The following is a 12,484-nucleotide window of genomic DNA, read 5'->3' on the forward strand; positions in this document are numbered from 1 at the left end:
CAGAAGCAGATCCCCCAGGTAGATACAAAAAAGGTTGTTATAAAATGCTTAATTCACAGCCCACACTATCACTGTTTCCTCTTACAAGGTTGAGAGTACTATCAATGAATTCAAATTTATCAGCACAGAACTGAGACAAGAGCTGTCTCCTAAGTAAAATCATTCAGAGATGCAAAAATGCTCCATGTGGCACTTAGATGGAACCAGTAAACAAAGAATTTTAGGGGAAATGGGAAAGTGCATAAACAGTAAAGACAGACTGCCCAAACTGAGTGATTAGCACAGAGCAGCAGAGCAGCTTTTATGCCACTTTTCCCTAGAGCTGTGTCTGTCAGCATGGTCTCACCTGCTCTTTTCCGCAGCAGCTGCAGCTGCTTCCACAGGCTCCCCTGCGGGGACAAAGAATGGAGAGAAGACCAGAGGAGCCACTCAGAGCAGCTGCAGATGCTAACGGCATAAGTAAGCAGGCAGAGCTGCCTTCAAAAAATTACCAGCACGAGTTCTGAGTTTAAGTAGTGTCTGCATCTTCCCACATTGAACTGTTCCCATGTGAAGCAATCTTCCATAACAGCATTCTGAAAGCTGGTTTTGCTCTTACAAGACTGGGGAAGGATTCCCTGTTCTTTATGTGGCATCGCAGCCCTGGAGTCTACCTGGTAGTTCTTTGCCAAAGCCCAGGTATATCCCAGCAATGCCCTCAAACCTTGGAAACTGCATGGACACAAAACAGGCACTGGCACTCTGCTTACTTGACCTAAAACTGAGTTACTGCATGTATTGTCTTTGCAAGGAGAAAGTTTCAATAGCTAATTCATCACTGCAAGCCACTGACCTGTTTCCACAGGAACTTTCTGAGACCAGCAACTATCAAGACACAACTATCGAAAGCAGATCTAGCACATGGATAGTGAGGGACAGGGCAGCTGAGAGGGGCAATGATCTGCCTCTGTCCTGCACATCTCATTCTCATATCCTCAAGACAAGCCACAGACATCCAGTCAGAAGTAGTTTTACCACAAATTCACTAAGAGCAGCAACAATACAAGATTACCAGACTTCTCTTACTGCCTCATGAATAACTTAAGGATAACAGTTCTCTGAGAGAAAGAGTAGCTCAAATCCCATATTTGTTCAGCAAAGATGATGTTGACACAATGTGTTCTGGTCACAAGGATGACATCTAACTTAAATGTTAAGCAAAAGGTCTGGAATGAACAATTCTTCTCAGATCAAACTGTTCATTCTTTTACCACTTGAGGCTTTTGCTTATTTCCTGCTAAGCTACCCAAAACCCCTTATAAATCTGAAGAAACTGAAACTCTCAACAAGCCACCTGTGGTATGCACTATCTCCAATACAGTAACAGGAACACATTAGACAGACAAATAAAGGGTGACAATTTCCAACACAGGTTTCCAAAACTTAATACATATTAAGACAGCATTCTTCATTTCCATCAAATGTAAGAGGAAATAGAGGGTGTTTGACATCCTGGCATTCCTCTTAAAGCAGTGCCTATGCTACAGCCGCACTGAACCATGTAAGCTTCTTTTCCTGTGCTCCTAGCTATGAACCTGCTGTAAGTCAAATACCAGAAATCCACAGCATGCTTAGGAAGGTTTGAGCCCAGTACAGCCACTTAAAGACAGGGAAGTGGCATTCCAGGCCCCAGCTCTACCCAACTGTCCAGGCTGCATCCTGGTCCACAGCATCCTCAGATGCCACCTAGAAGCTGAAAACTGAAGCATCTCTTAGCAGAAGAAAACAAGCCTGGCCTTGCACTTGCATAGTTTTAGGGTTTGTCAACACTGTCAAAGTTTCACCCAGAGGCACATAACGAATAAGAAAAATTTCACATATAATTTCCAGTTCTGTGTATTGATCCTCACACAACTCTCCTGAGCATTCAGCAGAGGATGTCCATTTCCAACTGTCTCTGGTCCAGTGAAACAAAAAGCAGAGTTTCCTCAGCAGCACCTCAAGCTTTCTAGTGTCTCTCTTCCATTAATTCCTGTAGTGGCAAGTACAGCATAATGTCCATTTGTTACAATGTGTTGGATTGATAGGAAAGACACAGGTCCACATAGCAAAACTATACATTCTCCTAAGCTCTAATTCTGTCCCTAATATGAAATCCAAGGACGTTTTCTTGACTATCACATATTCTAGGAATGGCTGAATTCTCAAATTGATACTCTTAGGAAATAGATATAAAACTATGCCCAACTGTTACTATCCACATTCAATTCAGACCCTCTATTTTTGCATGTACAGATTAGTTTTCAATATTAAAACAGTAAAAATTGTAGCACTTTTCCTTGTTTCTCTAGTAAGAAGGCATTTTATTTTATTTTTTTTCAAGCTGTTGGCTTCCAGTACCAAATAACACAGCCTCTACACTGGACACAGCGTGTGCACTTGAGAAGATTCTGCTGCTATACAATAAAAGGTTCAATCATCAAAGCAGAGACATGGTATAAAAGGAAAGCCTTTCACATTTCTCCTTCAGTTCATAGAGGAACGTGGTTCAGATGCATCTCCCAAACGCCCACACGTACTGCAGAGAACACTTTTCACAAGCATTTCTTCAGAAGCTTCAGTGATTCAACTTCTAAAGAGAATGGTAAAAGTTCATGTGACAACCAAGGCTGACAAAGCCAAGGAAGCTGAGCAGACATTTTCAACTTCACCATCCACACTGTTTTGAAAGTTTAGCGTAGGGAAGAAGAAATGAAAGAGATGCTGGTGACCAAGACTAAGGATCTGAACTACAGTCTGATGGAGAGAAAAACAGATGAAGAACAGGGAGAAGTGGAAGAAAGATGGAAACCATGGTGGCAAAAAACCTCGATCAAAGTCTGTTTTCCAAGGAAGCACACAGGCCTTAAACAAAACCAAAAGCTTCACAGATCTGTTACTGTTCAAACAAGTTTCAAAACATGGAAAATTCCAGTGCTCCCTCTTCACGGAGGAGGCAGTGACAACTGTCATCTCTCAGAGAAAAAGAAACCCGAAGGAAAAACCCTACAAATTGCAGATTTGAAACAATCATCTTCATTCACCATTTCCTTTCAATTTTTTTTAAAAGGTTTTCCATCTGGCATGAAAATTGTAAGTTGAGACAACATTATTTTGGGAAAAGCTGGAGGGTATGTGTGGGCAATATAGAGGCTTTAATGGAAAAAGCTAGTCACAGCAATAACAACTGGCAGACTATTACCCGTCAGTAATGAACTGACATGATGGTACTTTCCTTTGCTTTTCTTTGTTTTTAAATAAAGGACACTGTCTCATTGCCTGCTGACTACTACAGAATGGTTCCTAATGTACTCGAAATACTGTACTCACTCAATTACAGAAGTCACTTTCTCTTATATGCAAAAAGGGAACAAAGAAAAACTGCATAAGGACAAACTACATGTTTCAAAGGCTAAATTTAATAGTGTGATAAAATACGTGCAATTAGATAATTTACAGATTTGCTGGGCTTGTGCATCTTCCTTTCTTGGTTTTTGTCCTTTTAACTCTTGCAAATATAAAAAGGTAACTTACAGTGTTCTGTTCTTTACACCCAGGATGTCTGGAGAATTCAGTACACTATCTAGGTCTGACAGGTATGGTAACCCAGAAATAACTTCATGCATTTCAATGGCCAGAGGGAAGATTTTTAAATGCAACTAAAAACATCCCCCAGAAGCACAGTATATTAGGATCACCAGTTACGTGAAGAACTAGAACAACAGACTAACCTGACAAGAAATGCCCCTAAAAAACAGAATCACTAAACAATTACAATAGCATATGAAGAAACAACTTCAGAGAAATGTAAACTGTCTGTAGGGGCATTACATTATAACCAAATGCACTATATATCTAGAACACAAGATAAGTTCGTACTGCATTACTATGCCTGAGTTCATACAGGCTCAGCAAAACACTCCCAATTACTTTGGGGCATTCCAGGAACACATAACTTGACTGAAATACATGACACGAACCTAAAAACTAGTAAGAATTTGACATGAATTCAAAGACAAAAAGTAGATTGTTTTAGAAGAGGTTGGTTGTGAACAACTGTATTACTGCTGAAGTGTTAAATCATGCAGCACGGCTCATAGTTTGCCAGTTTCAAAGGCTTTACTGTACAAGTCAGCCAACCACTGCTAATGCCCACTGTGAACAGAAGTGAGGAATCTGCTAGTTCTTAAAGTTTGTCGCACTTACTGAAAAATGAAATAAACCTGGAGTTCTTCCTCTTTGGCTGGTCTGACGGGACAGCTTTGTTTGAAACCCTTCTCTTTACAATTAGCATTAATGCTTGCATGGCACCATCCAGACACAAACGTCTTTCCCACCTACATCTCAGGCCTGTGTAAATCTACCACAGTTACAGTCTGCAAGATCTTAGCCCCTGATGTCTGTGATCACCTCTAGCAGACTCCAGATCAAGCATTAGAAGTGAAGAGTCTGACATCAGCTAGGATTTGTTTCAGTCCTTTTGATTATCCTTCCACATGTTGATGAGACATGGATGAAATGTGGGAACCAGTTATATCTTACTTGGGAAATCAAGACTCTCATTATGCATATCCAAATAACTCTTTTAATGCTGCATAGCATTTCCTGATTTTGCAGGGCTTGAAAAAACACCACTCATGGAAGTCATCCTTCACAAAGATAAATTAGACCTCCACCCCTCTGTACTAGCATCTCCTTCCTTATGTGACAAATTCCCCTTTCTATTTGTCCCACTCTTCTTCTTTTCCCATATGTCTCACACTTCAGTAAATTGCCAACAAATGTACCAAAGTTGCATGGTATTCATTTTAAAGGAAGAGCAAGCCAGGTGTCCTCTACCAAGTGCATGTCAAGGTGCAGGAGTCAAAGGCTGTGAACTCCACCTATAGCCTCTTATTTACGCCAGAGAAAGAAAACACGAGACAGCCCTTCCCTTAACCTTCCTTAACAGCTGACTTATACTTCAACTGATCGCTAAAGTCACTATTGGTATTCCACTCTGACATACTCAAACATTACTTTCCAGTTCATAAAGAAAATTGAAAACTCTTACCATTACAAATGTCTCTGCTGGACATGGATGCCTAAATTTCAGGTGTTATTCAGCTTTTTAGTGCCCAAGTTTCTCTATAAATCTCCTCCTAAGCTAGGCGGAGCAGCCCAGGACATACAGTTGGGGATTAAAAGGAAAAGGCAGTTACTTAAGTAACTGTGGGTTTCTTTTGTAGATGCATTATCTCCATCTTCTTGAGCACTGATACAGAATGACAGAATCATTCTTCAGCACAGTATAAAAGATATGACAGCATCATTATGAATTGCAGCTTAATGAACCCCAAATTTCATTTTGTTCAGAAACAGCATCCAAGAAAATCAATAATACTACCTCCTGAAGTAGAGTGGTACTGCCTTCAACATGTCTGCCATACCAGCTCATTTCCATGCCGTCAGGTAAACAATGATTTTCCTCTCCTCCTGCTGCTTAGGTTTCTTCTTCTGAGAAACTTCAACAGAATTAGAAAAATCTGTTTCATTCTATTTTCCTTTTCCCTTACCACACAAGAAAAAAGTTATTTCTGAACAAGATCACATCGTATTTTTTCCTACTCACAAAATTTAGCATTTAGATAGCACTGTTCACCCAAGAGCTCCACAGCACTTTAAAATTTCAATTAAATCAAGTACTTGCTTACTTTTTCATGCTTTGAGGAATTACAGCTTATTATTACTAACCTCATTTTAGCAGGGAAACTACTATCGCAACTGAGGCAAGTAGTAGCTAAAGACCAGATTCAGCTTAAATTTGCATGAAGATCTGAAACAGTGCCGCTGAAGTGACTGGAATTACGCTTACACAGAACTAGGCTGCTACATGGCACGTGGCAGAGACCTAATTATTCCAAAAGCCTCCAGGTACCACTGTGGTGGAAGGAACAAAAGTAAAATCTGTATTCTGAGTCACAAACCTTTTCCCAATTCATCTGCTCATCATAAAGAATCAAATCATATTTTTAGCAAGAGCAGCCAGTGAGGGGTCAGGAAGAGATTAAATAGCTATACCGAGGTCATCTAGTATATTTGCAATAGAGAACATCTGTGAGGCCAGATTTCCCAATTTCAAGGATACCACTTCAATCATTTGCATACCTTTAAACCCCACTAACCATAAAGACAACATAAAGCCAAAGAAAATAAAATGCATCTCCTGACACAAACAAGCATCTGAAAACATTATGTACCTCATTAAAAGAACATTTCAACAGAGAACACCAAGCTGATTCTGTGAAAGCATGATGAGAAATGGATGCACGTTGGGCACTAACACTGAGCTTCTTGAGATCAACCGTGCATCATACTGATGGGAAGTGTGAAGTTAAGCTGAGGTGTTTCAGCTCACCAGATACCCTCTGATCAAAGAATTTAAAACAACACAGTTTTTATCTCTCCCTCCCCATCACTGTGTTTATTATGCATTTTTAGAACATCTCAGTCTTCCAGAGAAAGCTCTATTAATCATTCATTCTGGGTATTTCCTACTGGAGTCACGTGGAAGTTATCTTCATCATGCTGCTTTCTTGAAACAGATAATAAATGTGCCTGCAACATTCGTATATGAAGTAATGTGTCAATAAAGTACTGCGTAATTTTTATTTCTTTTAAGGATTTCATAGAAATAAAGATGACCAATACCTCTGAGGATTAAGACCTGAGAAAATTCTTAAGTCTTTGGCTTACATTCCCTGCTTAAGGACTTGGGTCCAGATCAAGATGTAAAACAAAGAGAAACTTGTGGTATAGTACAGAATGAAGAGTACCCTAGGGATGCAGAGGGAGAAGAAAAAGGTCATGAAATTTTACTGTTGAGTTAGCCAAAGAATAACATGCAAAATGGATGCTCCATGTTATAAAATACATTGAGGTTTTACTCTAGGGTTCAAAGAGGTAGTAAAGCACTTCCTTTGGGTTCCCTTCTCAAACATGCAGCATGTTAACTAGATTTAACCATAAAAATTCTGGAGTTTTTCCTTCAGCACTGAAGAAGAATATATTATGAACAAACGTGTTATTCTCCTCTTTGCAGTCATGATTTTCTCTCCCTTGTACTAAAAAACCTTGAAACATTTTCTGAGACTTATTTGTAATGCATGGTACTTAACTGCACCCATCAGCTTTCCCTACTTCATTTTCTTTGGCTTGCTCCATTGCAGTACCTGTTTCTGTGAATTCTTACAAAACCTGTAGGTGCTGAAACCATCCATCATTCAGTGTTATGGCCACCAAGAACCAGAAAACACAGAACAAGCATTGACTTACGCAGTTCTTCTCGGTGTGCCTCTGTCTGTGCAAAAAACTGGCGAAGCTCCTCCGTGATCTCCATGTTACTCAAGTCATATTCTATCTCCCCTTCAGACTCAGAGTCCTCCTCCATTTCAGAATCCCCGTCAGTATCCTCCCTCTCTTGGTGGGCATCTGCATATTGCTGAGCTCCCCTCTGGTACACAGCTGTGCCACTTGGCCTAGAGCTGGAAGAATAGCTTTGGGTATGTGGGAGGTCATTCCCATCCCAATCTGAGTAGTGACCACTTGGAGAGGCTGCAGGAAGATGCCATGGTACGTGATAAAAGGACTCCATGGCTTTCCTGTAGGCTCGCTGGTGTCTACGCATCCAGCGCATGGCTAAGTCATAGTGCTTCCAGTATTTTGCGTACACTTGCCGAGAATACCATGGCTGAGCGTCTTCCTGTGGCCAAAACATGGGGGAGAGGGAAAAAACACCAAAAAGAAAGAAAACAAACAGTAATTGAGGGCAGGAAACACTGTAAACACAAGCACAAAGCCTGCCTTTTAATCAATAATCATCCTTTGCCTACGGTAAACCACACAGGTCTAAAAGAGGACAAGTATTAACACAGTACAACTGCACTACACTTTATTACTATTACAAGAGACTGGTTTTGCATCAACACAACTACCAGTGAAGAATCAGCAACAGAAATTTGTAGTCTCCAGAAGGTATTTTTCAAGTATTTGTGCTACTACAGTGGGAATTGGCTCTTTTTAGAGGATATGCTGTGTGGACATAGTCCACAATTCCTTAGCTGCTTATGTGAGTTGTAAGAACCGAACCATTCCAAGGTGTATGTATTACAACCTACACCTGATTTCCAAATCCGCAGACAGAAAACACAAGAGATTAAAATTCCTCCATATTAAACAAAGGCATTCATTTTATCCAGTAACATATTTCCTCCATCTGCCTGCCAAAATAAGTTTCTCAGAAAAGGTCAAATGGCAATTCAGCCAAGCTCATATATCCATCATAGCCTTGATCAAAAACAAGACTGTATTTAGCCAAATGCAAGCTGCCAGTAAATCTCCCTTTTGTACTCATCAGCAACCAACATATGAAAAGGGGTAATAAAGTACCACTGATAAAGTACATGGAAAATGGTTCTATAGAAAGAAGCATACTGTAACACACCTTCTCCTGTCTTCCAGTTAATTTCAGTTTTCCTGAAAAAAAGTTTCATGCTGTTCAGATTTCACCAGAGACTACAAAGCCCCCCAGTCCCTCTAGCATTAAGCCCCCTTTGTACAGGCCATTTCATCTCCACCCTCATCCTACTTTCAAAATGAGGGGATAATAAGGTATCCTGAAAGAAAGCCATAAAGTAAACTAGAGGCTAGAACAAGTATAATAAATTTCTTTTTTTCTTTCCCTCACCTCTTAATTTCCTTAGAAAATCTTTTATCTGGGCCAAACCAGAATGTCTGTACTTTAAATTGAAAGAATTTTAATTAAGCCATGCTTTGGCAAACACTCAAAACTAAGGCGAGATTTAGCTGACGTTTTCAGAGACGAATGTGATGTTTACAATCCTTTATTACCTTAGTTGGGGTTTTTGTTTGGTTTTTTTTTTTTAAAAGGCGCACAAGACAAAAATCTTTCTTTAAGTGTGTTTTCTTGATCTGTACTGGCACCATTCTGCCGCCTTTAAGGAATAATTTTCTGGGAGAAAATAATTCGAAAACAAAACAGAAAAAACATCCCTAAGAAATACCTTCCATTTAATGCCAACAATTTCGAGAGGTTAATTTCATTTCCTTACATTTATTTTCAATTTCTGGTTCTCAAGCAATAACGTAAATGTTAGAGAATTTGGAATAATAATTGTAACTTTCATGTTTCCCCTCTTTCTGCAAAATTTAGCTTGTTATCCCATAAGAGATCTATAAATACAATCGCTTTTTAAGGTCATTGGGAAGCACTTTCAGAAACAAAATTCCTCCAGCTAACAGAGTCCATAAAGAAAATGCATGACAACAAACTTGCATTCTTTAGGTTATTTCTGATCAAACACTGCACTCTGTTTGTGAAGGGCTGTGGGACTCAGCTATGTGATTTAAAAGTCTAGACAAATGATCTTTCCTGAAAAGCAACAATTCATGGGGGTGAATCTTTATTCTGATTCTCCTCTTGGTTTAACATTGCACTGCTATGAGACCATGCATTTCAGAATATTTATTCTTAACATGAGTGGGTGCAAGAAAAGCATCTGTCTTCCATATGGAATGTCTTCATTCTTAATCAGCCAGCCACCTAAAAGCTAGGAAGAACAACGTTTTATTTACTGTTCTTGCTTTGCTTAAGAATGCCACACTGACTCCTCACCCTTCAGCAGTCAGACAGCCTCCTGTTGTCAAATCTGATACATTTGCAGGTTACTTTCAGAACATTCTATTTTTCCCAGTACTTAAAAAAACAGGTTTTGAAACATCAAGAAGCTTGACAAAAGCAAGTAGCTCCTACATTCTATGTATTTCCAAAGAAGAAAACATATTCTTTAAAATATCAAAAATTATCTCCAGTTCTTCAAAAATGTTTCTAAAAAGGGCCTTCATCACTTTACTGAAAGCTCTGGAATCCAGCTGGCTAATTTGTCTAGATGACTAGCTTCAGTTGTTAATTTAAGGGAAAAGAAGACAAAAAGCCAGTTCATGTAGACAGAACTGTGATGCTGGTGCCTGTCCAACTACTTTTTGTGGCTTTTTTGTTGCAAGTGACCCTTGAAATCCCTTTTACATTTGAATTTTAAAAATACATCTGTTAAAAAAATTACAGAAATGTTTTATATCGGGGTGGAAAAGGGAAAGGAACACTTTAAAGTTTAACTTAGTTCTGTGTCTGTGCTTTTTCAGCTGCAGAATAAATGGAAATAAGAGATTTCCTCAAGGAAACAAAAGCTATAAATCTAAGGCAAATGATCAGAGTCCTCTGTTATTTTCCTGTTATGTCTCTGGAGTCTTCCCAGGAGTAGACAAATCATCCACTGTTACATTCTGAATTCCATTTCTAGAGCAGTTTAGCTACTTTCACATCTAATTTTTACATGTCTGCACTGGCAGTTCAGTAAGTGTTTATATGCATTTTGTATATAAGAAGTGACTAAGTTCTTACATAGAAACACATAAAGACCACTTACCATCACTTGTGGAGTTTGTTCTGGTGATCAAGGTGAACTAGAGAAGAGAACAGTAACTTTTAAATTCATGAGAATGTATGTATTAAAATGGTCACAAGCACTGAATATATTTTTGTTAAACTTGGATACTATGGCCTACAGCTATTAAATATCCCTTTTCTGTTGCGACTCATTGAAGTGTCTTATTTATAGTTTTTGACTAGCTTCAGTAAAAATCCCAATCTTAAAATTCCCCACTAAAATAAGAAGGTGAAAAGGGAACCTTCTACACTACGCAGCCCAAAATGCTGTGACTGAACGCTTCCCTCCACCCCCACCCCTCCCCCCGCTCCCTTTTCTATTGTCTCATGCACTTTATACTTTTACAACCTTTATCTTCCAAATGCTGAACAAAAATAATAAACTTTAACAAAACGCACTGTTCTCACTTTTTAGTGGTGTCTGCTCAGGGACATATATAAAGGAAGCAATTACTATAAAATGATTAAAACAGGCTGAAACCAGGACATCATCTTGACTCTATTCAAATCTGTGGTGCACTTATAACCACCTACAATACCTTCTTTATCTCTCTTCTTGGTAAGGGAAGAGATGGAAAACAAGCTATCTATAACTACCAGGCAGGATTTATAATTACGATCATTTTCAGTGTGATTTACCAAGAGGAATCACTGAAAATCTGAATTCCCTCCCTACCTGACAATTATTAAGATGTTAGCTGCTTCATCCACATATTTCTCCTGACACTCTCAGTCTTGATTTGAACTTTATGTCAGGTGAGTGACAGTGAAAAGTAACAGGAACTCAGTACACTAAACTTCCACTGATAAGACACAGTAAAATGCAATTCCCAGCAACACTGGAATATAGCCAAGACAGCACTTACAACTGTTGCAGATTTATACCAGTTTAAAACTAAGATCTTTCAAAATGCATATGAATTTAGTATATACATCAGCTGTGTTCTGTCTGAACTGATTAAACAACAACAGTTTGTCTCTAAGACAAGCCATGCTGCACGAAAGGAGAATAAGGGTGAGCCACATTCAAAGAAAATGCAAATCATGCTGCTACTTCAAAAGCAAACTATTATCCTTTGCAAAGCCTACACTATGCTCAAACCTACAAACCCTCAGTCACATCAACCTATCTACAAGAAAACCTACATACGTGAGCAGTCCCCTTACAATCAATGGGATGACTTATGCAAGCTAAGGATTGTAGAATCAGACGTTAGGCAACCAAAGTATGCGAGTTCATTGTATTCTCTCCTGCCTGCTTGGAGGAAGAAGAAAACCTAGTGCTGAGGTCACTGTAAAACACTGTGGTGACTTGTAACACTTGAAACACGCATGTACATAAAGGACTCTTGTGATACCCTTCTCTGCTCATTTCAAACATCTCATTTCCCATGCTAGCCCTCTTTAAAACTTCACTCCCATGACACACACAACTTTTGTCCCTTCCCTATATACATCTGGATACTGTCAAGGTTGTCATAATATATTTTTCCTCATACTTAATAACCTAAGTCCATGGTAACTGATTCTTCCATTTTCCACTTTAGAAAAAGTATGTGTATTTCATTTTCCAGTTCACTCACAATTCCTACCTGACAAAAGATTCTTTGAACCAGCTTCTGCATAAACAGATATCAGGGCTGAAGCTTAACATGCAGACACTTTTTAAGTGGTGAATTTTGATACTTTATTATTAATACATATTTTCTAAAGGAGAAGGAGAGGAAAAACTCTGGCAAAATTATCCAACTACATTAATTTACCAAATATGAAAAACCTGTTTTGTCACACACAGAAACATTAATAATTTTAATAAATTATTTATGAAACATTAGACTACAAACATAAAGCAGAGCATAACAATGTTGCAAGCTGGGACACTAAATTTTCAGCTGAATTACTCTTCCAAAACAAACTACATAAAATGTGAAACATGACAAGAAGCACAAAATGTGTTGATAA

General features: G+C 38.8%; 1 protein-coding gene across 5 annotated transcripts in view; it reads right to left on the reverse strand.

The window, feature by feature from the left end:
* The window catches only part of GEMIN8 (gem nuclear organelle associated protein 8), a 29,477-nt gene that overhangs the window by 14,567 nt on the left and 2,426 nt on the right, over positions 1 to 12,484 (reverse strand). For 3 of the 5 annotated variants that reach the window (XM_061459953.1, XM_061459951.1, XM_061459954.1), the window contains exons 3-4: positions 10,503 to 10,539; positions 7,333 to 7,759 (exon numbers count right to left, since the gene is read on the reverse strand). In XM_061459953.1, the coding sequence (XP_061315937.1) occupies positions 7,333 to 7,759; positions 10,503 to 10,505 (430 nt within the window). In that variant the 5' untranslated portion in view covers positions 10,506 to 10,539. The remainder of the gene's footprint in view (positions 1 to 7,332; positions 7,760 to 10,502; positions 10,540 to 12,484) is intronic. The other 2 variants (XM_061459956.1, XM_061459955.1) reach the window with 1 other exon arrangement.

The sequence above is a fragment of the Pezoporus flaviventris genome, unplaced genomic scaffold, assembly GCF_033815535.1.
Source record: "Pezoporus flaviventris isolate CSIRO_AGI_PZ_B2104156 unplaced genomic scaffold, CSIRO_AGI_Pfla_v1 ptg000030l, whole genome shotgun sequence".
NCBI classification, from domain to species: Eukaryota; Metazoa; Chordata; class Aves; order Psittaciformes; family Psittacidae; genus Pezoporus; species Pezoporus flaviventris.